Here is a 24,676-nt window from a genome sequence, read left to right on the forward strand (position 1 = left end):
TAAACTCAAGGACCAGTTACGGATACCCAGAATCCGTAATTGCGGCCCCAATTCTCCTACCTTCTGTCGATTTTACGCCAGCTCCTCCGTTTTCTTCGAGCCATTCCATCTGTAGTAGTCTCCACCCGCAAAGTCAACATGTCGAGTAGTTCTCATAACATCGGGCAATCAACTGATATTCCGCCACGTGAGTTGACGTAGCCTAAAAAAATCCCAGCTTCCTGAGCACGTGGCGGAATAAGAGCTGGGTGCCCGGTGGTACGTTTGTTGAGGGAAATGCTGCAAAGGTTGCATCACTGTGCCCATACGTTTACCGAAGGTGTGTCCACGGCCGTGTAAATTGGGGCACGTGCTTCGGACCACGACGTACGTCCACGATTTTGATGGGAAAGAAAACCCAAAATCGTATTGTATCGCCCGTTATGTAAAGGATGAAAACGATGGAAGACCACTAGAAATTCTAGGGGCTCCAAGAGCCTCCTCGCCCTCCGTCATCAGTTCACTCTACAAAGATCCCGCCGTGCTTGAGGCTTCGGTATTGTGCCATTCTTGTCATGTTCGCTTTCGCTCCATACCGCAGATGACCCGACTTCATGCCGGTAGCGTTGAGAGTCGAGGTGATTGCGGATTATCATCAGTGGACGGGGGCTCGGGCGACCTTTACCTTCTCGGCAACTGTGTGAGGGAGATGGAGGCAAGACAGCTGGGTGAGGTAAAGGCAAGCCTCTTACGCCCGTGACGTGCGAACCAGCAGGTTATAAACACTCTAAATTGGACCACTCTTCTTATCATCCTCCACACCTCTTTCTCATCATCACCAAACGCAACCATATCAATCATGGCCGACATGATTCCCCACCACAATTGTCATTTGCTGCTGCTTCAACTACCTCATTTGCCGATAGTAAGACTCAGAGACTTGAATGACGGCGGCGCCGTACGAGCAGCATCCCAGTACCCGACCACAGTATCCGACAACAAAGACAGCACTACGCGGCGAGGAAAGTTCACAAAGCTTATCCAAGCCCACGAGAGAGGCGTCGATAGCTTCAGACATGAACTGATCATGGGAACTGGCGCGAACGCCAAGGAGCAAATCGCAATCAGCAAGGAGATTACCAAGAGCACGACCAATACGCGGTCGGACTGGATCGGCACCATTTCATGGCTGCAGAAGTTTGTTGCTGGCGAGGTGCAGGGGCACGACTTTCAAGTGCTCCTCAACAACTACAGTTAGGCAAAGAAGATTCTCGCATTGATACCAGCAGGTGAGACTGCAACAGAAGCAGTCACCCGCCGCGCGCTCCGTCGAAAATACGAGAAGGGTTGCACGTACATATGCAGCACATCAACGAGGAGGCAGAGATGAGATGTCGGCATTTGCCGTCAGCCCCCATCGCAGCGACAAGAGGCTGAAAGTATTCAGCGCTTCTGGTAAGAAATAATATTGCTACTGTTGAGCTAACTGGATTACGTCGCGTTTGCTTCAAGGGTGAAATGCTTACAGTAGTGGCCCTTACGGTATGGCCTATAATCGAAAGCCGTAGTACTGCTAAGATTACGTGCCTGCCCTCGTGCGCGGTCGGCATCCTTCAGTGACTTGAACACGGAAATGTGGACAGATAGCAAGGGGCGTTCGAACAACTTGGTGTTTGTGGCTTGCGCCATAGCTTCCATTGCGGTGAAGAAATGTTTATTGAAGTGGCTCGCCCGCACACACGAAGCAGATCATTGAGTCTGCGGTGGCTTGGAATGGGAACCGTAGGATCCCTTGTGCTTGGGCATCGCCCAACGACACGGCCACTTGCCTCATGTTGCCAGTGGCTATGGGGATCATGGCAATTAGCTGAGGGATGTTCGAGAGGACGATTCCCTGTTTGGGTTTGGCTGCTTCAATGCCTGCGCGACCTTGGCCATCTCCAAGGACCAGCCCTCCGCAAACGCTATCTATCAGCCTGCAGTCTTGTCCTCATGTCTTGATTCTGTGCTGATGAGAACCCAAGCTTTCACGTAACTTGTGCCGACAATGATTAGGAAGTCTGTCTACCTGCATGAGGAAACTGAGTGGCTTTATGATGGGGTATTGTGGGAACTAAAAATTTACGCAGGGCTATAAAGTTATGAGAAGAGAAGTATTGCGTAGCGTTTAGCTTCGGGATGTCGTGCGATTTGGAACCGGACAGGTGTGGTATATCGCAGACTGATTCCCGAGAACGGTGGTACTAGGTCTCTATAACGTCTCATTCGCCTTTGCGAAGAGTACATAGGCAAAGTAGCACTACTTGGTAAGTCTAAGAAAATCAAGAAGCCGAAGCACATTTCCGTGTTCGGGCGGAGAAACTTCATTCACATATAAGACTAGGGAGCTTAGTTGAACAGGTAGTTTGGACATTGAAGTGGAGTAGCATTTAACAGCCTGAAGCTATGCACAGGACCTTGCTATCGAATTTAAAACCTGGTAATTCTGTGCATGGCTTCCGGCTGTATGATAGCCTTATTGACTTTGTCGTAGTTGACGATCCGTAGTAATTTCGCCTATTAGCAGCGCTGCCAACGGGCTGTACTACTGGTAGTCCTCTACGGGTTACGGCTCATATAAGCAGTAACTAGATTAAAAGTTACAGTAAATAGGTAGGTCTTGTAACTGTAATAGTAAATATTTAAGAGCCGTAGTACGATGGTGCTAATTAAATAAGTCTAACATGCTAAGATTACACTTTAGGCACTTAGGGGCAGCTCAGTCATTTGCCTAGAATAGAAGTTACTATATTAGCACGTGATCTTAGCAGTGCTCCGACCTACATTCCTAGTTCTAACCCTGAGGGTCACTCCTATAAGTAATTCACTCTAAGCACGACCGTAGCGTAAGCTACCTATGCCTATAGAAGCCGTAGTACAGCCCGTTGGCAGCGCAGCCTATGAGCACATCACTCAAAGTGAGATTCAGCACCGCATCCTCTATTCCGTATATCACCAAGTCTTTGCAGTATCGGGCTAGCGCGCAGGACGAGTCAAAGCGCAAAGAGCAAAGGACAAAGGCAGAAGACTTCTAGAGAGATCAGTTGGACAGATAACATGCATATTAAATTTGTGTAAAGACCAATCGGATGCGGAGGAGAATGCCTATCGAGCGCTTCTCACCCAGCCTACCACACCCACGCTGTAACCGACTAGTCCACCAACCCTTTCCCTCTCGCGTTTTGCTTCGTCTTGCCACTTCTTCAGCTCGTTGACAAGATCCGACTCTTGGACGACGACATCGCCATGTAGTCTTAGGAATACACTCATCCATGCTTGCACAAGCTCGTAGTCTCTCCGTTCCTGTAGCCTCGCGGAGAGCGCTTGAATAAAGGTTCGGAGCTCGGTATATGGCTCTGTCGTATCAAGAGTACGAATTGCAATGTCTGCCGCAGATGGCGGAAGGGACGAAAGGTAGGTGAGTAGAGTAGTGTACTCAGCCGTGACGGCCGCGAGGGCAAGATGGCGTGTAAAGTCGTTTGTCGCCGTCGCAGCTGATGATCGCGAAGTCAAGGCGGAACTGGAGATGCGGGAAGCCGGATCTTTACTAAGAGGTGCCAAAGCGTTGTCTGTAGTCGAAGTCTTGTCTTGACCTACAGCAGGCAGGAAGAAAGGAGCCTTTTCTGGAGCCTTCGGTGCCTCCTTTGGCTTATTACGCGCACGGATCACGTCGAGGTGTAGCAGAGTCTGCCAACGCGATTTGGGTACAAGACTAAGTGTCGTGATGTTGTCACTCAGCTGATCCATGACGGGAACTGTAGTTTCATCAAATTCTTCTTCGTCAGATTCTTCCGCAGCGGCTTCGACGACAGCCACGCCACCTTCGCCAGACGCAGTGGGTGCAGTGACGGCGGCAATCTCTTCCTCCTTGATTTGCCGGGTTGAGACGTGTGTGAACAGGGTTCGATTGGTCCAGATATGCACACCAACTTCATCGTCCAAACCTGTGGCGAGGAACTCACCTGAAGGCGAGAAAGCGACGGTGTTGCACTTCTTTGGTAATTTCATTGCATCGATGAGGTGGCCAGTGGGAAGGTCCCACACCCTGATCGTCGAATCTGATGCTGCGGAGACAATCCACCGACCATCGTTTGAAAAATTGTAATCGAGCGTCTGCAGCTCTGCATGTGAGCGGGAAGCCCATAGCTCACGAATGAGTTTCTTTGTTTCGATATCAAGGACACGTATTGAGCCGTCGTCGCAGCTCAAAGCTACTAGGTCGCTATTGTGGTGGTATCGTAGACCGAAAACCTTAGTCATTGGGTACCAATCAATCTCATGGAGCAAGGTACCCGTAGTGAAGTCCCAGAACTGTGGCCAGTTAGCATGTATACCGAGTTGGTGATCATTGGGCGCACCTTGACTTTGCCATCATCCGAACTGCTGATGACGGTTCGATTTAGACCATCCACGGCGAGACCAGTGACTGATCCCTTGTGCTTGCCTTCGCCCTTGGCAAACTTCCGGGGGAGTTCCATGTCCGTTCCAAGCGTACTGTCCTCGGCTTGCAGTTGTTGCAACTTGTACTTCTTTGCCTCGGCGGGCGTCAAGCGTGCCGGGAACCTTCGTCGGTGTTGTCCAGATTGCAGATTGTACATGTCAATTGCTCCATTAGTAGAACCAATTAGCGCAAATGTACCACAAGCCGAAATTGCAACACTCTTGACTGGACTACCGTCACTGGTGTCAAAAGCCCACCTGCCTGCCCGCTTGCGTCCCCAGAACCATGTTCTCGCCGTCTTGTCGCCGGCATGACCAGTGACAATGCTCTCCCAGCCAGTCATGCTGACCTCTGAGGCCTTTTTGTCTTGCCCTTTCACCTTGGACGAGTTGTTCCAGATGCCAGTAACGCCGGGCATTGCCCCCATGCCACCATCACGGTTGAGCGAACAGGCCATGCACGTGATGGTCGGGGCTTTAAGGTCCTCCAGCTTCGCGTGGTGCCTTGAGCCTTCGGCATTGCCATTCAGCAGACCCGTCTTCTTCGCCTTCTTCTGGATTGCACCCTGGCTCAGCTCTGTGCTTTGCCCATCACGTCGCAAGCTCCATCCCCACAGGCTACGGTCCTGGCTTGCGCTGAGCAGCCATTTGCCAGTATCATCAGAGCCATCGGAATTCGAAGGCAAGAAACGCAGGGTCGAAACTGGAGCAGCGTGTCCACCACGTGAATGCAGAATACGAGGAAGGGGCGAGAAGGGGGTCTCATCGAAGATCCAGCTCTTCAAAGAGTTGTCAAGACCACTGGAAACGATGACTGCCTGGCCAGCGAGAAACTCGACCTTGCTGATGCCGCCACCAACGCCACCACTAGCGGATGGCGGTGGACTATGAGCTCCCCGCAGTGTGCCCATTTTGCGCCCGCCCTTGTTCAGGTCCCAGAAAGTGATATCACCGCTCTCACTGCTCGAAGTGGCCATGACACCATCTTCACGGCCGTCGTCGCCAGCCCCCAAGCCATCCGTCCTGAAGGTGATGGACGTCACCGGCAACTTCTGCGAGCCTCCAGTGTTCAAGCGCATGACTTCCTTATCCGTGCGTATATTGTGGATCGTGACGGGCCCTGATCGGTATGCGATTGCGAGGAGCGGCAGAGCGGGCGTCGGCTGCATTGCGGTGACGGCACCGAAGTCGGCGGCAGGCGGCAGGAGCGTGTAGAGCAGCTTTCCGGTGCTCAGATTCCATATCTCGACTGAGCCATCCTGCTGGCCAAGGAAGATCTTATTCAGATACGTCGGCATATTGCAGATGCAGCCAGACAAGTTGCTCGACGATGCGCCGTGCAAGGTGGTGTAATGCTCCAGCGTGGCTGTCTTCCAGACGTCGACCTTGTTGGCTCCACAGCCTACAATCCACTCGCCCATTACTACGAGTCTGCTGATCTTCTCGATGCCACCCTGCGGCAGCTCCAGCTCGGCGACCTTCTTGCCGCGCTGGTACACCCAGATACCCCTCGCAGTTTCATTGCGCGCACTACCAGACCAGGCGGCAAAGACGACCTTCTTCCATGCCACTGTCGCGGTGATTTCTTCTGGGGTCTGCGGGCGGGTAATGAAGACAAGGGTTAGTCCGCGCTTGAGGTCGTACGTCTGCAGCGAGCGGCCGACGGATGTGGTGATCTGGAAGGTGGTTTTGCCGAGTGGGAGAGATGTGAAAGGGACACTGGTAGGAGAAACGAGGCCAACGGTCTGATATCATGTCAGCAATGGGGACACATGACGGTGGATGTATACAGCATACTCGGAAAGGCGCGAAGATGTTGGACTGGCGGACAACGGCGGACGAGCTTTTCTCGCTGTGAAGGTGCAGTTTTTGGCGCTTGGTCACGGGACCACTTGCGCTCGAGAGGTGCACCTTTGGACCTGCCATGCTGACTGCTACACCAGTATATCAATGTCGTGTGAGGGCGGGCGCGTGTCCTGCTGGCGATGGCTGCTGAGCATGCGCTGGGCCAGAAATTTTGCGGAGCGCAGCGGAGGTGAGCACGGACGTAAGGAGTATGTGGCATAGCATGCTGAGATGTACACACGCTGAAATATACACATGCTGAAATATGCACATGCTGAAATGTACACATGCGGGTGACTGTTCCTGCAGGGCGCTGTCTCGAGACGGGCCAAGTCCTGCTCTACCCATGCATCGGCTTCGCCGAGGCTGAAGAATGGCAGAGACGAAGAAGCAGCGTTGTCTGTGTCAAACCCAGACCCGTCTTTTACGATGATTCGGAAGACATTCTCCTAACGAGACAGATGCTCTCTCCTGCAAATAGCCATAGTCCAGGCCATTATGATCGTCGTGGTGTTGGCAGACGTGCAGAAGCGAGACACTAAGTGCACGACGTGCTGGCAAGGGTGGCATTCCGAGCCTTCGTTGATCGCTCACCACGTTGCAGGAGGTGCGTCCACTCACGACGAGAGGCTCGAGCATGCTGTGCCTGGTTGGGTGCAGTAACGCCGTGCTGTAGACTCTCGGTCGCTGGTCGCTGGTCGCTGGTCGCTGGTCGCTGGTCGCTGAGATACATAGACCCCATCTCCCCTCATACGTCATCATGGCGCTCGCTTGTCGAAGAAGCAATTTGTGAGCATCCAACGTCGACGCGCAGTACTGCAGACTCGCCATGGAGCACTCGCTGTCGCGCACCGCAAGCGTAGAGAGCACCCGCTCATGGCAGCAGCTGATGGCCGGGTCGTTGCCGGCAGACAGAAAGGCCAGGTCGAGTGAGCCGGAGACGGGTGGAGATTCTGTGGGCAGGGCCAGTGTATCGCTGCCACCCTCTGGATCGCAGGCAATCCGACAGCTTCCCCAGCGGCGGGCGTCCAAGGCGTCGGACAGCATCTTGGATCTTTTTGGCCATGCGCGGAGCAGCAACAGCACCAACAGTACCAATGGCTCTGCTATCGACGAGGTAGAGACGACGCCTACGCTAGAGGGTACCCGCACCAGCAGTCTTGTTCCATTGAATGCCCTGATGCTCCCGGACGCCCTGAGACCACCACCACCGCGACCACCACCCGACGCCGAAGTGCCCGAGAACAAGCGCCTGTCGTTCTCGTCGCTGTACTCGATCGGCTCTGCCATCTACGCCAACACACGCGGCCACAGCTGGAGCGGACGCAGCTCGCTGGCAGGCTCTGAATTCGACGCAAAGATGGAAGGCGCCCCCCACACCACGACGGCGACGTCCTCGCTGACGGTCGAAACCACGCGCCAGAACGGCACCCTGGGCCCCAAACTCTCGCCCACGCAGGCGCTGTTTCCCCAGGAGCAGCCCGCAAGTGCCACCCCCAGCCTGACGCCCTCGAATGCCTCGGCCACCAATCTGGCTCTGGCCGCCCAGGCAGGCCTCTCCACGCAGCCACGCCGCTCGCGAAGCCGCACCGCCCAGCGCCGCATCAGCGGGAGCACCGCCACCAGCAGCAGCCCCGCCAGCAGAGACATGCGCGAGAAGAAGCCCACCAAGGGCATCATCGGCGTTTGCGCCCTCGAGTCCAAGGCCCGCAGCAAGCCCGCCCGCAACATCTTCGGCAAGCTCGTCGAGGAGTTTGACGTCAAGATCTTCGGCGACAAGATCATCCTGGAACGAGGCCGTCGAGAACTGGGCCCGTCTGCGACTTCCTCATCTCCTTCTTCTCTGATGGCTTCCCGCTGGACAAGGCCATTGCCTATGTGCGCCTGCGCAAGCCCTTCTGCGTCAATGACCTGCCCATGCAGCAAGTCCTGTGGGACCGTCGCCTCTGTCTGGGCATCCTCGACAAGCTGAGCGTGCCCACCCCCAGGCGCATTGATGTGACGCGCGACGGCGGGCCCCGACTTCAATCGCCCGAATTCGCAAAATCCGTCTTCGAGCGGACAGGCCTGAAGCTCCAAGGCCCCGAGGATGGCACAGGTGGCGGTGTACAGCCGCCCAAGCATGTCGAGCTCGTAGATGACGGCAACACCATCCTCGTTGACGGCGTCACACTGACCAAGCCTTTCGTCGAGAAGCCGGTGAGTGGCGAAGATCACAACATTCACATATACTTCCACAAGAAGGATGGCGGTGGCGGCCGACGACTCTTCCGCAAGGTTAACAACAAGAGCTCGGAGAAGGACGACACTCTTGAAGTGCCTAGGTCCATTCTCGATCCCACAAGCAGTTACATTTATGAGCAATTCCTCCAGACTGAGAACTCTGAAGACGTTAAAGCATATACTGTTGGGCCATCTTTCTGCCATGCCGAGACTCGCAAGTCGCCTGTCGTCGATGGCCTGGTCAAGCGTAATCCGAGTGGAAAGGAGGTTCGCTATGTGACCAAGCTCAACGAACATGAGGCTGCAATGGCATCAAGAATCTCTGAAGGTTTCGGCCAACGAGTCTGCGGCTTCGATCTCCTGCGCACTGACGGCAACAGTTTCGTCATCGACGTCAACGGATGGAGCTTTGTAAAGGACAATGGCGACTACTATGACAGAGCGGCCAACATTCTTAAAGACATGTTCATCAAGGAGATACATCGCAAACAACGCAAAGACGCCGCCCAGTCTGCCGCTGCTGACGCACAAAAGGCGCCTGAAGACGCTGCCACAGCCCGCAAGAGCGAACACCGCAAGGTTTTCGGTAAGATATTCAAGAGTCCTAGTATGTCCAAAATGGCGAATCACTACCATAGTTCTACCCATCTTCCCCATATGCGGCACGCAAGCACCGTGCCCTCTTCACCTGAGACATCACTAAGCACAACCCCCATCGCAGCTTCACCGACTACAGAAAAGCCTAATCCTCTGCTCGGTCCTCCTGCGATTCCACCTTCCGCCGACAAACCATCGTCAGAACCAGAAATCTCGCTTCCTCCCGTCTTCGACGACGCCGATCTGCATCTCGAGCCAGAAGCCTCGCAATCGGAAGAGCAAATCCCGGTACCTCCACCAGCTTCTGCGGCACAATGGAAGCTGAAGGGTGTGGTCGCCGTAGTCCGACATGCTGATCGAACGCCTAAGCAAAAGTTCAAGTACACCTTTCATTCGAAGCCGTTTGTGGATCTGCTGAAGGGCCATCAAGCTGAAGTGCTGTTGATAGGTCAAGTTGCACTTCAGAGCGTCAATGATGCGGTTAAGGTGGCCATGGACGAGGAGCTTGAAGACATGAAGAAGCTTCGCGAGCTGCAGTTGTACCTCAACAAGAAGGGTGCTTGGCCAGGGACCAAGGTTCAGATCAAGCCCATGTTCCGCAAGAGAAAAAAGGAGGAACTTTTGCCAGGAGAATCGTTGCCTCAAGACACTACGGACGCGCCACGACAAGGGTCAGTATCTGGCGAAGGGAAGGACGCCACGTCCGCTACTTCCGATGAGACAGAAATCGAGCGACTGAAGAACAGAAGTGATTCCATGTCCGGTGTCACCTTGTCTCGCATAACCGCTCAGGATAACAATATGGTCCTTGACAAATTGCAACTAATCATCAAGTGGGGTGGGGAGCCAACGCACTCTGCACGTCATCAAACGCAGGACATGGGTGCTAATTTCCGCAACGACTTGATGCTCATGAACCGGGATGTCTTGGACGATGTGAGCATTTTCAGCAGCTCAGAGCGAAGAGTCACAACGAGTGCCCAAATATTTGGCGCATCTTTCCTCGACAAGGATCAGTACCTAGAGGAACGTATCTCGGTACGCAAGGATCTTCTCGACGATTCCAACGCAGCGAAGGATGTCATGGACAAGGTCAAGAAGAAGCTCAAGACGCTTTTGCGCGCAGGGACCAAAGCGCCCCCGCAGTTTGCATGGCCAAAGGATATCCCGGAACCCTATATTGTTGCCAGACAAGTCGTGGATTTGATGAAGTTCCATCAGCGTGTCATGAACCACAACTTCAAAAAGATCGATTCCGAAGCCGTCTCATCGCTCACTGCTATTCAGTCTCCACCAACCCAGCCAACTACCCCTGGGCAGTCTCTACATCAACACACGAACGTCAACCACATCCAGTCGCGTTGGTGCTGTAACGAAGGCCCAGAACTGTTCAAAGAACGATGGGAGAAGCTCTTCAAAGAATTTGCAGATGCGGATAAGGTCGATCCTAGTAAGATCTCAGAGCTGTATGACACCATGAAGTTTGATGCACTACACAACCGTTCTTTCCTCGAATGGGTCTTCACTCCAGACGCCACTTTCGTTGATGAGGATCCAATCGTTGAAAGCTCGAAACAAAACTCCCCGGAACAATCTGGCAAGAACACACCCACACAGTCCGAGCAGCCAGTCAAGTCTGATCTAAGAGACATCAACAAGGAGATCAACCCAGAGAAACCTCTAGAGCATCGCGCCAGTCTCAGTCATCGTATGGGTTTCCGGCGTAAATCCGAGATCGCAATCAAGCCTGCTCCAGTACCGTCGTATGTCAACGAATCATACTTCAAGCTCTACACTGGGCTTGGCACCGCTGCATCTAAAGCTCAGATCGATGCTCGCCTTGTCAAGTTACGCGAAATGTATCATATGTGTAAAGTATTGTTTGATTACATTGGTCCACAGGAGTACGGTATTGAGAGTGAAGAGAAGCTCGAAATTGGCTTGCTCACCTCACTACCCCTTCTGAAGGAGATTGTGGCAGACCTCGAGGAGCTGCAAGCATCAGATACGCCAAAGTGCTTCTTCTACTTCACCAAAGAATCTCACATCTACACCCTACTAAACTGTATCCTGGAGGGTGGTATCAAGACCAAGATTGAGCGCAACGCTATTCCAGAGCTTGACTACTTGTCTCAGATCAACTTTGAGTTGTATGAGTCGGAGAATTCGAGCACGGATAACCAGCCACATACTTTCAATTACAGTATTCGCATCACATTATCGCCTGGTTGTCACGCTTTTGCGCCGCTGGATGTGTAAGAGCCTCTCTGCATCGCATGTTCCACCAATGCTAATCATCATGCAGGCAACTTGACTCCCGCCATATGATTGGCTTTTCCCCGCGTCGCAGTTTAACCGCCCACCAGGATTGGAAGGAGGTACTCGAGACACTGCGCGCTAAATTCCATACGTAAGTCACATCAGCCTCCCATTTTCAGGTGAAAGGCCTAATCGCCATGACAGTGTCAAGCTCCCCAAATCCTTCGTTGCAATCGACCTTAGCCAAGACAGCAACGGTGACCGTCGCGGCAATGGCAAAATGAAAGAGAACGGTGATGCGAAGTCGGAAGATGGCGAAAGAGGTAGATCGGAAGAGCGACAAGATGAAATCATGCTCCCAATTGCAGGCGACGTGGCTAACATCGCCTCACCTGTTTCAACGCTCGATTCAGGGGAGGGGAGAGAGGGACTACAGCCGGCAGTGCTACCACCACCTGCTCTAGACCCTTGAAAGGGCTTCTAGAGCCAAGTTACGTTAGTAAGAGATGCATGTTCTAATTGGACTTTTGAGACCACGGAGGCTGTATCAATATCATACAGAGGCGCCAGGTGTACAGTAGGAGGATGGGAGGCTTTGGACAACACGCATCGTTTTAGCGTCGCTGCGTAACGGAAACATAATTCTTCAAAGACTGCAAAATGGACATGAATAACGCGCGCGTCAACGATAGATTAGTGCACTCCGTCTGGAGGATGCGATGGTGACAATGATTCGAGTGGTGCAAGGTATGCCTTCTCAGACTACACTCTACCTCTCTGCATCATTTATCATGGCGACTTGGCATCAGTGCACCTAGGAAACATGCATGCGCTACACTGCTGCGTGCCGTGCAAGCTTTCTGGATGTCAAAAGGGGAATGATGATCTACTGGTCAGCACATCATTGAAGAGTAACACGAGTCACGCACGGCATTCGCCGATCGACGAACATATGATCGAGATGGATCCTGCAAGGAAGTATGTTAGTTCACGGCACTGTTGGGCACCTAGGTATCAAACATGAGCCAAGACGCGAGGTCCTCGCTTCACCTGCCACCCGCACATGTCAAGTAGTCTTGCACTTCACAAGCTGCAGTCCAACTGCCGTGGGTAACAATCTTCTACGCTACAAGGCAACGCCAGGCTCGACTGGATTCTTCTTCACCCTTAGTATTCACAGAGTGAGAACAACACGCCGCCCACCTCTACGCCACAGGCCTTGAGTGTGCCTGGCTACGCAGGCCTTCTTCGGCCTCCCGGTCCTATCGTCCGCAACCTGGGACCTATCAATCTTGACCTAGCAGGTTCATCACCCAGCCGTCTGAGACTAACAGCTAGTGTTGCTGTAGAGCGATCCGCTAATCTACGCTTGCTCACACTATATCTCTAGGTGAGATGCTAGTGTCCGGTCCGGAGAACATCCCGGTAGATCATGGTTGTTGAAGCTCGGTATTGGACGTTCTCGAAGAATCCGATGTTGAGACAAAGTTTCAGTTTCTCCGAAGAGGGTCCTTGGTGTGAAGAGGCAGTCCTGTGAACAAATTGGAAAATGAGAACCTTTGCAAATCATATGTTTTGCCTTCCATCTGCACGGCTAGACTGCCAGCATTTCAAAAAGAAGCCAGGTAACCCAAACTATAGACCAGGAACATGCAAGCTTCATGGTTTGGCACCGCAAGGTGCTCCAATAACTCGTACGCGCTGTGTCTGAAAGCTCTCTGATCTATCCAAGGGCAATGTTAAGTTGTCCAACCCCTGATTCATTTTTGCACTTCATTCCGTTCAGGCTCACATGTAAGATGACAGCTACTCTATAATAGCAGACTTGAATTTGATCGGAGCGTGCACGACTTGTTGAAGCACCTGCTGTATAGTGGCGAATCAGTGGGTGCATGAATCACTCATACATGAACCTCGACCACTTATTCGACATCCGTCCAGACGACAAACCAGCATTTGTGCACTATCGCATCGAGGTCTGCAGTATCGAGTCAGACCCTGCCCTTTCCCGTTTCCCTAAGTGCCTTCCCCATAACTTATGCCCGTATGGGTGACCCTGTAATTAAATACACAAGGCGCCCATGGCGGGTGGTTGTGGTCTATGCTCCAAATTCGTACTGACTCCGGGCAGCCGGACTCTGCTAGGGGGGTTTAAGTACCGCAAGCCTAGTCTTAAGATGCTAAAGCATTCGCCTCTCAAATAAAGCGATGCCCACGTAGCTGTGAACAAACGCCTCGACCTTGAATTTCTCCTGTGCAACTACGGCGGGCCTTTCTTTGCTGCCGCTGCTACCTGTCTGTCTGTTGCAGAAAAGATGTCCACTCTCCCAACTATAGAAGACATCATAAAATGGCCGGCACCCAACTACGTGAACCCCGAAACGCGTCGCCCGCTCGTATTCGGTGTTGAGATACCCTTGACGATTCTGACCATTGTATTTACGGCCGGTCGATTTTACAGCAGGACTATCATTGTGAGGGCGCTGGGATGGGATGACTGGTTTATGCTCGCCGCCACGGTGCGAATCTTCCTTGAATAGGTATGCGCTCTCAGGCGCTGACGAGACACTTGCAGATAATATCTACCGCGACAAATATCATGATATGCATCTCAACGCTTCCAGCATATCAGACAGGATACCATCTCTACGACTTGAGGCCTGAGATCCTGGTCAATCCCTATCAATCAGCTCAGGTACGCCACTACTTCTGTCACCATCGATGTTATGGTCATATCTGGCTTCACACTGATTCACGAACAGATGGCCATGGCCTGTCAGCTGCTCTATATCCCGGTCTGCGTCTTTACCAAGATATCTCTTCTGATAACCTATCTTCGCGAGTCCTCCTACATTCATGGTCATATAATACTAGGTTGCTGACTTCGCGTAGGTATATTTCCGAGCAGGTCGAATAAGTGGTTTTGCTATATTCTCATGGTATACGAGGTCGGCTGGGGAATCGCAGCATTCTTCGCCACGCTATTTCAGTGCAGTCCAATTCAAAGCTATTGGCTTATCCAGTCCCCGGTCCGCAACTGCGGCAGCACGCCCGCGCTATATTACAGTACCTCTAGCCTAAATATCTTCACCGACTGTACGTATCCAGCCCATTTTAGACAGCAGCCCTCCTTACTAATGCAACGTCGATTTAGTCCTCATCTTTCTGTGGCCTGCGAAAGACCTCGCATCTGTCCAGATCTCGGTCCGCCAACGCATTACCTTGATCACCATGTTCTGTCTAGGCGTCATCATCTGTATCGCTGGACTGCTACGCGTGTGGTATGTTTCCATATACCTAAAATCTTGGGACTTCCTCTGTACGTATGACACCGTTGTCTGTGACACTACCATTGGAAGAACATGCTTCTATCCGATGTCGACGATCGAAACTAACACCCCCTCCCCCCTATAGGGCACGGTACCGTCCTCTTCGTGATCGTCAGCATCGAAACCTCCATCGGGATCATATGTGGATGTCTACCAGGTTGCAAACCCCTTTTCACAAGGCTTTTCCCTTCCATCTTTTCGCACTCAGCCAACTCGAATTCGTATTCGCGCTCTCGTAATAAAACGCCGCAGCATCCACCCAACAAAAGTGTCGACGGTCAATCCTTCCCCTTCCAGATCGTGAAGGAGGAAGGCTTTGAGGTCCGGTATGGAAACAATGACGACTTTGATAGTCGCGGAAATTCTAGTAAGATGGGCACAAGCTCGACGACGACGGGGAAGCTGAGCAAGAGCATCGACGATGACGGCGCAAGTGATGATAGTAGAGAGTGGATCATGATGCAGAATAATCCAGTCTCTAAAGTTAGTCCAGTGTAACGGATACTATGTAATGCAGGCTAGCGAATAAAACGGCGGACAGGATCAAACTAACGACAACTGGACTTTACAATGCATCCATCTTGCATGACTAGGGAAATTTCGTGATGATGAAGCAGCTCATAGGGTGTTATGATTCGTTGAACTGGATTGGACATGGCAAAATTGTAGATGTCTCGTCAGACTCGCGTTCTGTACTGTTTAAGGATAAGATCTTGCTCATCTGAAAGGCCCGTCCTGAGATACCTCACCAAACTCCTCAACGTTACCCCATGTCTTCCATCCTTGACCTCACCGCCAAGGAATCCCTCGATTTTACTCACGACTAACCTTCGAGGTGACCGTGGCGGTTGATGTGAGCCATCAAGGCCGTATTGCGTAGCGGTACGGGCAGGGCTATCGTGTTATCTGGTGGAGATAGCGGTTCGTCATCCTGATTTCAATCTATGAAGGTGAGATCGTGCTCTACTTGCAAAGCATGTGTGTCAGACACTGACATTCGATGAAACAGCGAGCTAGCGTAATGCGGACCGATTTCAGGTTGAGACAAGCGCACGCTTGGCTGGCTGTTGCTATTCTCTGGTCAAATGTCTAATGGTGAGCTAAGTTTGCCGGTAGGGCCAGGAGATAGTTCCTAGAGTGACCCATGGATCACGAAGGCTTTCCTATTTGGATTCCCACCTGCAGGTCGAGGTCGTACAGTATGATCCAGGCTGTTGTTGCACGGAGGAGCCCGCACATCAACTTTACGAGGAACGTGGAACTGTGGTGATATCGTACGTATATGTAGGTCACCAGCTCTATTATCATCATGAAGATGAGCTGGATGCGCTGAGGTCCATCCTGTCTGACCTGAAACCAAGGGGGTTGGGTACGGGAGTGTCCTGAAAGACATCTGATGTGAGAAGAGCGATGTTCATGCTGGAATCGAATACTGTGATGTCAAATCGTGTCTGAGAAAATATGTGTGGGGTTCAGAAGGCTGCCGAATCCACTTCTAATGATGCGCAAGAGACTTCATGGGTTTTACGAGCCCAAGAGAAAAGCCTTGCCGCTAGCGACAGAATTTATGGATTCCAGTCATCTCAACATTGTATGTACATTCAAGCTGTGCTGCACGCTCGGACGCTGGATCATTGGAAAACTAGCGTCGGGTCTATTGTGTCTGAATGGTTCTTAACAGCAACGAGGACAGTTTATAAATGATCAATGCCTGGGCAGCTGCCACACGATGTGATAGGAGTTGAAATACATCTAAGTACTTGTAAACCTTTCTTGACCTTTACCTTTGAGTGCGTATGCTTCAGTACACCCTACGTAGTCGGGACAGTGCTGGGGTAGGACAGTGCGAGGTGCTTGCCTCACACCAGCACAACGTCCCTGTCCAAATAGTCTGATTGTCCATAAGCTCTTGACTTCTGGATATCGTTACATAGCGTCTCCCTTGTTTGTCAACAAGCGTTATTGCAGTCGCAGAGCCCCTATGCAAGTGAGCTCTGTGTGGCTTTCGAGTTCAGTCGCTGTCTCACTCAACCCTCAACCCTCAACCCACCCCCACGTGGGCACCCAATCCACGAATTCAACCAGCTTTTTCAGTATCAAAGAAATAACCATGAGTACCAAAGGTTTGAAACGGTTTACTGTCAAGGCGAAGCGCAGCATGTCGGGCCTTAACCCGTTCTGCGATGGCTATGAATCCTCGTGAGTGGCCCTTCTCTGAAAGTGTTCTCAAATGAGCCATGCTGACAATTCACCGACCGAACAGCGACGCGAAGAGTAGTACTGTCAATCTGGAAGAGTTTGGGCTTTCACCGACTCACGCGTCGTCCATATTTCCAGATGCACAGCAGATGTCGCCGTCCAAAGAGAGTCCATCTCGACGGAAGAGGTTGATGGGATCGCTGCGAAGCATGGGATCTTTGCGAAGCTTGGGTTCATCTCCTTTGAAGGAAAGAGCTAAAAAGCGGTCGGAAGAGCCTGTTGTCGAGTCACAGGTAGGTGTTCCGTAACGATGCTGTCAAGCTGATGCTAAATGAAACTAGAGTCCTTGCACACCAGTCCGCACACTCATCGAAGGGAAGGACACTAGACCTTCTCTTACGCTCAACTTCGAACGTACACCTCCTGAACAGCCTATGTTTGGTGCTCTTCAGCGCAAGCACTCTTCCTCCAGCTTGAACGTTCACCACTCGACCCCTGTATTTATACCGACGCTCGAAAAGCTGGGTGATCTTCCCACAAGCATTCCTGTTCATGCACAGGAATTGCCTCAAGGAACCGTGCCAAACACGCCTGCTCTACTTCAGATGGCGTTGGAGCGGGACCCTGTCATGTCTGGTTCGCATCTGGATTCAAAACCTGTGCGTTCAGGAGTCGGAAACCACGCAGAATCACCACGCAACAGACCCATACTTCGAACAAACCCCTACCACGAGGATGATGACATGATCGGTTTTCAATCATCGCGCGTCGAGCAAGGGGCATCTTTGTCAGGACTCATCCCGGAGTCGTCGAGCTACTTCACCATCCCAGTTGCCGACATCCATGAGCGCCCCCAGTCGGGCAGTATTGATGTTGACCCTGACCAGAAGTTGAAATTTGCAGCACAGGAAGCCTATCTCATCAACACGATAGCTGATGAATGTACATCAATCTCGGACGTTGTCGCTGTAGCAGCCAAACCCGGCATGCACGTCTCTCAATCGGACAGACGTGACTCGATGCTAGCTCAATGCATCCATCAAGACGAGAAGCTTAGCTATTTAAAAATGCCCGTCGGTGGGCAAAACGCGTGCGATCGCTGTCAGTTCAACGAGCGGGCTTCCATGGGTCAGGGCTCATCACCAATCGGCATCGAGCACGTCGTTTTCAATGAGGATCCTGAGGAACTAGCTCCTGGCCAGATGCCCGCTCATCAGATATATTCTCATCGGCAGGCACAGGCTCAGAGAGATATCCAGAAGCGGGCTGCTAACTTGGACATCGAATCCTTCCCGGTCCTCGACATGGACACAAAGCCAGCTCAAGGCACCTGGGGTACCCATGGCAGCCTGTATGACGGCAATGGTTACGGTGATACACAAAGCTCGAGCTCCGCTCGTCCATCCACCTCGTCGACAATTTCGGGATCGCCGCTCAAGACCATGGTGGAGACAGGTTTCGATGTCACTTCGCTTGCAGAGGAGTCTGCCGCCATGGCACGGGACCACGAGACATTAGAGGAGGTCATTCGCACATACGCAGCCTTGCAGGACGAAGGCTCCTCGGGTATCAGCGACGAGATGCTGGAGGGTGTTGTTGCCGACGTACAGTTGGCCAACGACATGGCGAACCACAGTCTGGGTGCATGAGTCGCTTTTGCGGATTTCTGACATTGTTGGATAAGGCGGGCGGAACAGTTGAACAACCCAACGAACGTAGTGATTATCGCTGGGGTATTTATTTGTAGCGAGCAGTCCATAGCACATCCGTAGTTTTAATTCAGCCGCGTACGTTTAGCCTCGCCTTTCTCCTCCATGCATTCGCCCTCGTTATGCAAATGAATCATCTTCTCCTCCATATCATTCGAGTTCCGCATACCCAAACGACTGTCGTCGACTCAAAAAAGGCAAGCCGTGGTAGATCATGTAATGGATCAGGCCACATGGGCTCACCCGCTGCACGTTAGCGCTCAAAATACCAGTGGGGCCACGCTCGTACGATGCTTCCTACATTTTGCCATGGATTGCCCCTCAACGATGGAACGAAAGTGTTGCATCATGGGGATGGCTGCGTGGAGCTATGCGCAAGGAGGGAAACTCGCCATTATCCTCATAAAGGCGTGTGCAGGCGCTCGAATGTAGCTTGGTTCGTCGTAAAAAGTATATGCCCCAAACAAAGCTCAGCGCATGAACACGATGAGCGCTACAGTCGACTCCGAAACAACAACGACAGTCATCCTTGGAAGTGGTATAATCGGCCTGAGCACTGCTTACTTCTTATCGCAAAGTGGCAATACGAACCCGAGGCGTATACACTTGGTTGATGCGAGTCCTGAGTTGTTCCATTGCGCATCGGGGTTTGCTGGTGGTTTTCTAGCTGCGGATTGTACGGCATATCTCATTTCAGCAACTGCCTAAGTGTACTTGATTGTACTCATTGTCTGACAATACACTTAGGGTTCGCTCCCTCTGTAGCCTCACTCGGCGCATTATCGTATGGGCTACACGCACAGCTCGCCGAGTCGCACAACGGCCGGGCAAGATGGGGCTATTCAGATAGTGTTGCTATATCACTGAGCCAGGACAGCGAAGAGGCAGTCAGTGGGAGTGGTGAGGACTGGTTAGAGAGCGGCACGAGTAGAGGACAGCTGCCTTATCATGCCAGTCCTTGGGAAGCGGAGGAAGGTGGACCACAATGGTTGCGACGCACGAAGGAGGGAGCCATGGAAGTCATAAGTGGGGGTGGAACCACGGCACAGATTGACCCACTGCGATTTTGTCGGTGGTTGTTGGCAAGGTGTCAGGAGAGAGGCGTGAACGTGCACAATCCTGCGAGAGCACTGTCATTGTCACGAGATGAGAGTTGTGTGTTGAATGGAATACGCATGAGTCACGACGGCGTAGAATCAGAGCGTAAGATACATTTTCTATACGGAGAGGCGCAGCTTACCCATGGCAGTACCATGCACACGTCTAGTAATCACATCTGGCGCATGGTCGCCTCGCGTCTTTAGTGCTCTCTTTCCTAGAACGACAACGCGAGTTCCCATCTCTGCACTCGGCGGCCATTCCCTGCTCATACGAAATCCGCATTTCCAGCCTACCGAAGCCGATAATGGATCGTGCCATGCCGTTTTTGCAACAGATACATTAGGCTTCTCGCCAGAATGGTTTGCACGGACTGGAGGGGAGCTGTATCTCGCAGGCCTCACGACCACCACCATCCCGCTACCCGATGTCGCGACTGAAGTCAAGGCCAGCGGGGAGTCCATCAATCAGCTGAAGGCATGCGCACGAGCTATGATAGCAGGTGTGCCTGGCCAGGACTTTGAAGTTTTGCGCGAGGCGCTGGTGAGCCTGTCCTTAAGATTTGTTAGCGAGCACGACTAATCGTGGTCGACAGTGCTTCCGTCCCGTGACTTCAAGCGGACGCCCAATTGTATCAAGGATACCAGACGGGAAGCTGGGTGGGATGAAAACTCGGCCTGGTGCAAAAGGAGGGGTTTTCATTGCAGCTGGACACGGTGCATGGGGTATCTCGCATGCTCCTGGCACGGGAATGGTACTTTCAGAGTTGATTGAAGGCCGGCAAACGAGCGCAAAGATCGAGGCACTGCGGTTTCCGTCTTGAAGTTATCTGACATCTGACATAGTAGCAAGGTCTGACAATTTATACTACATATTGACACTTATGATGAAACGCGAACAGGGTGCATGAAGTTATACACGGAGCCTTGCTGTCGCAATCCACGCCTACGATATTGCGCATAGTTCCGGGCTATTAGATGCCCTTATTCGCTTTCCATTGTAGTTAGCAGCCTGCAGTACAGGCAGTGCAAGAGCGTTAAGGTCAAGGCAGGTTCGTGAATATTGTGTGGTTACAGCGGCTTCGTGTTCCGAAGGGAACGCCTATAATTTTTGCGGATAAACTGTCGCGTCAGGACATTGTATCGCACTTTAGCTTACTGTGGATCATGAGTATTCCGCCAGCTTTGCTGTGTCGCGTTTGTACGACTGGACAATGTTCTACTTATAAATCCTCGTTGTCCGTTGCAAAAACCTAGTAATCGCATGCGTATTGATTGCATGTTCATGTGCTTGACCCCTCCTCTACCCAATGTTCAGGAACATCCGCTCCACATTAACAATAGATCTTCAAGGAACTTATGGCAAAGTGTGGGTCGGAAGAGCAATGTAGCATCACCGTGACGTCAGACGAAAACACCAAAGAACAAAACCATGGGTAGCATGTTGAAGTAAATGACTACCATCCAGCCACACAGAATTCTATCTTAACGATTTTACTATTCGAACCCTTTTCTACCACTACCAAACCACCACCTTATATCCTACAACATGCCTCGCAACGGAGACGGATCCGGCGACAACGGCCCCATCGAGGGCAACGACATCATCCACGGCAGCTCTGGAGATGTATGTTACTGACTTTACCTCTGAAACATCTCGTTATATGTTGACAACGCCTTTAGAACACTCTTCAGCACGCCAAGAACAACGTCGCACCCATGCCCGAGATCGAGAAGGGTGAAGGTACGCATCACTCCCGGGAGGCCTATGAATGAAGCAACGAGTGCTAACAGATACCAGCGATCGAAGGTCTTTCTGGCTCAGGAGGCGGCGACGCACCCAAGGCTGGACACACTGGACAGGGCAGGGCAGCGAGCGACAGCAACAAGGCGGCGCCTGTCGACCACGCTACAAAATAGGCGATGGCGGGGCCATGACCCAGGAGGAATGAGACCTCGTAAAGAACCATTGCGGTAGAACGTGTTGGCAGCATGGCATACTTGTGTCCCAGCTATGCAAGGAAGCACGTTGCGGATTTGAAGCCGCGCGTGGAGCACGGCCTAGACAGCGTACGAAGGCGTGCCCTAGTGAAGTCAAGAATGTAAAGACGTCACCCAAAGAAGCAAATATCTATGCAAGTGGTGCCGTGAAGCGGTTGCGTGTGTGTTGATGTGGGAGTCGGCAAGCGAAGCGAAGCGAAGACCTCCGGAGACCGAGAAGCCTCGCGCACTCAAACTAGCAGTTTACTATATTTTGCTAATTCGGCATTCGTTTGTGCATAGGCTATGGATAGAACTTACAGCAGTGCTGCGCGCGGAACGGCGCAGTGTTGGTACGGCGTCCAAGAAGGCGCAATGTACGTCAGGGCGCAGTCGTAGTGCTCTTCACAGCTGAGCCAGACCAGCCACGCGGAACGCCTATTGTGGGCTGGTGGAGAAAACGGCATCATCGCACATGGATCGGCACAGAAGCACAAAGAAGGAGCCAAGACAGGATGTTCGAACTGATGGGACTGGATGAATTTGGGCTGCATGAAAGGCACCAGCCCTTGGTGTATCTATCTTGTCCGCCTCAAGTGGTTACCAAGTCCATTATCAAATCAGAAACGAACATGTTCTACAAGAGTGAATTCACTCGCTCCAGACTCCGTTCGCCATATTTTCCCAGCCCCGTGATGACCCCGTGAACCGTCCAAATCCTCACTTTAGTGGTGATACATGCCTACGCCGCCCTACATGTCGTCTTCGCCTAGAAGACTTCATCAGTCGTGATTGAATAACGGCACCGTCAACAAGCCCAGCCCCGCTCGTCCCCTTCATGGGCCTTTCGTCGACACCATCGACGCTAGAGCTCCGCTGCGAGAGCCTCGTCGCTAACATAAGTTGCGCCAGAGGCACTCTGCAAGTCAGAGAACTTTGCATCAAAGCCGTCAGGAAAGCCAAAAGGGTTGGAGCTGGGGCCGTGGCCGAAGAGGGAACCGCCAAAGAGATCGACATGAGAGTCAGCCATGCCGAAAGCGGGTTGCTGTGACTGGTCCATTGAAGTAGAGCCTTCTGGAAATTGGTCAAAGTCGAAGAGGTTGTCGAGGACAACAGGCTTTTCGTCGACTGTAGGGTGAGGTGGAATAAAGTGAGATAGGCCAAGATCGCTGCCAACCGAGGGGAGCCCGCCGTTGTAACCGAATCCGACTGACACTGCAGGTCGCACAATAATCGCCGGCAGGATATTGTGTCGAAGTCGAATTCGGGGATGGCGGCCTCAAAGGTGGAGGCGGGCGTCTCGGGCTGGCAGGATGAGTCTCGGGGTGAGTCCATCGAGTCCATGGAGATGGGGCTGGGGAATGACGCCGACGTCCGCGCGGGGCAGATGGTCTCGGCGTTGTCGGTAGTGGAAGTGGACGAGAGGTCGAAGACGGGGTCTGGGGCGTCGCCAGGATACTTTGACCGGTAGAACTTGAGCTCAGCCTCCATCTGGGCCATCCTCTCCTTGTAGGATTTGAGGTCGGCCTCCATCTGGTCCTTTTCGGCCTGGAGGACCTCATACTCTTGGCGCTTGCGCTCACGTGAGTTGTGGGCAGCGAGGCGGTTGCGCTTCACACGCTCGATGCGTCGCTGCTCCTTCTCGTCTTCAGTCTTGGCGCGCTTCCGTGGGGGCAGGCTAGTCTTGGGCTCGGGGAGTACCTGGCCCCACGACTTGCGCTTCTTGACGGGCTTGCCCTCGGAGCCCGTGGGCGCCGGTGTCGACGACGACGGTGACATGTCGTGGGCTGATGAGGGTGCGGGAGAGGGTGTGTCGTAGGGGACCTGGAGATCCTCCATCTTGATGGTGGTGGGGACTTGGTCGTGAGTGGGGGGTGTCATGGGTGCAGAGGCCATCATGGTCGGCGTGGTCATGGCTTGCGAGAAATAAGAGTCGAAGTGCTGTTGCTGGTCCATCCCCGTGGTGTTGTAGTTTGTCGATGCGTGGGAGCGTGCATCTGGCAGGGTGGTGGTCGGGGCTTGTAATATGAACTGGCTGAGGGCGAACAGGACAGCGTGGCCTCAAGTGCTCTTTATCTAAAAGGCAGCTACGCCCCTGGTAGTGGCGCTTGCCGCATCGGGGCTGTGCCGCGCACTTGCTTAATTTAGCGCCGAGTACCGATCCCTCACCAAGAACGCCCTTGGACCCTCCTCGCCTCTGCTCTAACCACTCAGCCGCGGCCCGCCTGTTTCACTACCGCATCATCCCTGGCTCGTCGTCTATCCAGGGAGCACGGCCGGTCTCCGAAATGCTGCGCGAGCTCTTCAACCGCGCTCGATGCATTCTTCTGTACTGTTGGGCCATGGTGTCTGTCAAGGGCGTATGTGGTAGTCAAGTTGTGCTTACTCCTTCTTACCAGCATACCCTTCGCATGTTGCGCCAAGTCGACCAACAACTGAACCTACGACGTTCCGCGTACTCAGCAGTACGAGGTCCAAGTGGGCCAAGCTGACTGACCCACCTGTAACATGGTTGCAGCTCTGTGGCGACACGAAACAGGTGCATGTCGTAAGATGCCGTCAGCGCTGTGGTCAGCCCCTGGAAACCTGTGTGTCAACTGCTCGTTCCAGCTACTATTCTGCTCCCTCATTATTGTCCGCAATATGTTGCTATACACGCAGCAACATAGTCGCCTCATGCAATTTGGCTGCTTCCATTATCCCCCTTCTGGAAGCATCTGCACCCCATAATTGCAATCTATTTTTCCCGGGTCGCCAACTACGGCGCCCACTGAACTGCAATGTCCCCCACAGTCGTGCAATCTATCTCTGGTCCCTATTTGCCTGCACTACCGGAAGATTCGCGCAACCTGGGGTAAAGTCCCTGCCTGGGAAGCACGAGGGGAGCTGCAGAAGAAGCCACATAGAAAGTTTAGCCTGCTGCATATTGCCCTCAGAATTCGCATCATCACATGCACGAGGGCTCATTTGCAACGGCCTA

The 24,676-nt window shown here is 52.7% G+C and overlaps 10 protein-coding genes across 10 annotated transcripts; 7 read left to right on the forward strand and 3 right to left on the reverse strand.

Moving 5' to 3' along the window:
- Positions 1 to 1,066: 1,066 nt before the first annotated feature.
- SNOG_08450 (hypothetical protein) lies at positions 1,067 to 1,237 on the forward strand (the record flags this gene model as incomplete). Its single annotated transcript, XM_001798709.1, has 1 exon — positions 1,067 to 1,237. One exon carries the CDS (start codon positions 1,067 to 1,069, stop codon positions 1,235 to 1,237), a length of 171 nt encoding a protein of 56 aa, XP_001798761.1.
- A 111-nt stretch (positions 1,238 to 1,348) lies between these two features.
- On the reverse strand, positions 1,349 to 1,677 carry SNOG_08451 (hypothetical protein; the record flags this gene model as incomplete). Its single annotated transcript, XM_001798710.1, has 2 exons — positions 1,349 to 1,431; positions 1,521 to 1,677. 2 exons carry the CDS (start codon positions 1,675 to 1,677, stop codon positions 1,349 to 1,351), a joined length of 240 nt encoding a protein of 79 aa, XP_001798762.1.
- A 1,446-nt stretch (positions 1,678 to 3,123) lies between these two features.
- Positions 3,124 to 6,384, reverse strand: SNOG_08452 (hypothetical protein; the record flags this gene model as incomplete). The annotated part of the gene is made up of 3 exons (XM_001798711.1): positions 3,124 to 4,329; positions 4,377 to 6,203; positions 6,256 to 6,384. The coding sequence occupies 3 exons, from the start codon at positions 6,382 to 6,384 to the stop codon at positions 3,124 to 3,126; spliced, it is 3,162 nt and encodes a 1,053-aa protein (XP_001798763.1).
- A 24-nt stretch (positions 6,385 to 6,408) lies between these two features.
- SNOG_08453 (hypothetical protein) lies at positions 6,409 to 6,845 on the forward strand (the record flags this gene model as incomplete). The annotated part of the gene is made up of 2 exons (XM_001798712.1): positions 6,409 to 6,505; positions 6,613 to 6,845. The coding sequence occupies 2 exons, from the start codon at positions 6,409 to 6,411 to the stop codon at positions 6,843 to 6,845; spliced, it is 330 nt and encodes a 109-aa protein (XP_001798764.1).
- A 287-nt stretch (positions 6,846 to 7,132) lies between these two features.
- SNOG_08454 (hypothetical protein) lies at positions 7,133 to 12,048 on the forward strand (the record flags this gene model as incomplete). Its single annotated transcript, XM_001798713.1, is given in 5 exon segments — positions 7,133 to 8,118; positions 8,136 to 9,133; positions 9,332 to 11,273; positions 11,474 to 11,533; positions 11,587 to 12,048. The coding sequence occupies 5 exon segments, from the start codon at positions 7,133 to 7,135 to the stop codon at positions 11,852 to 11,854; spliced, it is 4,254 nt and encodes a 1,417-aa protein (XP_001798765.1). The 3' UTR covers positions 11,855 to 12,048.
- A 1,649-nt stretch (positions 12,049 to 13,697) lies between these two features.
- On the forward strand, positions 13,698 to 15,209 carry SNOG_08455 (hypothetical protein; the record flags this gene model as incomplete). The annotated part of the gene is made up of 6 exons (XM_001798714.1): positions 13,698 to 13,901; positions 13,958 to 14,077; positions 14,145 to 14,157; positions 14,275 to 14,478; positions 14,537 to 14,701; positions 14,869 to 15,209. The coding sequence occupies 6 exons, from the start codon at positions 13,698 to 13,700 to the stop codon at positions 15,207 to 15,209; spliced, it is 1,047 nt and encodes a 348-aa protein (XP_001798766.1).
- Positions 15,210 to 17,344: 2,135 nt separating this feature from the next.
- SNOG_08456 (hypothetical protein) lies at positions 17,345 to 18,559 on the forward strand (the record flags this gene model as incomplete). Its single annotated transcript, XM_001798715.1, has 1 exon — positions 17,345 to 18,559. The coding sequence occupies one exon, from the start codon at positions 17,345 to 17,347 to the stop codon at positions 18,557 to 18,559; it is 1,215 nt and encodes a 404-aa protein (XP_001798767.1).
- Positions 18,560 to 19,449: 890 nt separating this feature from the next.
- On the forward strand, positions 19,450 to 20,609 carry SNOG_08457 (hypothetical protein). Its single transcript, XM_001798716.1, has 3 exons — positions 19,450 to 19,822; positions 19,869 to 20,260; positions 20,313 to 20,609. Exons 1-3 carry the CDS (start codon positions 19,633 to 19,635, stop codon positions 20,538 to 20,540), a joined length of 810 nt encoding a protein of 269 aa, XP_001798768.1. The 5' UTR covers positions 19,450 to 19,632; the 3' UTR covers positions 20,541 to 20,609.
- A 558-nt stretch (positions 20,610 to 21,167) lies between these two features.
- Positions 21,168 to 21,831, forward strand: SNOG_08458 (hypothetical protein). The gene is made up of 3 exons (XM_001798717.1): positions 21,168 to 21,343; positions 21,400 to 21,460; positions 21,518 to 21,831. Exons 1-3 carry the CDS (start codon positions 21,266 to 21,268, stop codon positions 21,634 to 21,636), a joined length of 258 nt encoding a protein of 85 aa, XP_001798769.1. The 5' UTR covers positions 21,168 to 21,265; the 3' UTR covers positions 21,637 to 21,831.
- A 380-nt stretch (positions 21,832 to 22,211) lies between these two features.
- Positions 22,212 to 23,720, reverse strand: SNOG_08459 (hypothetical protein). Its single transcript, XM_001798718.1, has one exon. It carries the CDS (start codon positions 23,650 to 23,652, stop codon positions 22,417 to 22,419), a length of 1,236 nt encoding a protein of 411 aa, XP_001798770.1. The 5' UTR covers positions 23,653 to 23,720; the 3' UTR covers positions 22,212 to 22,416.
- Between the last annotated feature and the right edge of the window lie 956 nt (positions 23,721 to 24,676).

Source organism: Parastagonospora nodorum (genome assembly GCF_000146915.1).
Source record: "Parastagonospora nodorum SN15 chromosome Unknown scaffold_12, whole genome shotgun sequence".
Lineage (NCBI taxonomy): Eukaryota > Fungi > Ascomycota > Dothideomycetes > Pleosporales > Phaeosphaeriaceae > Parastagonospora > Parastagonospora nodorum.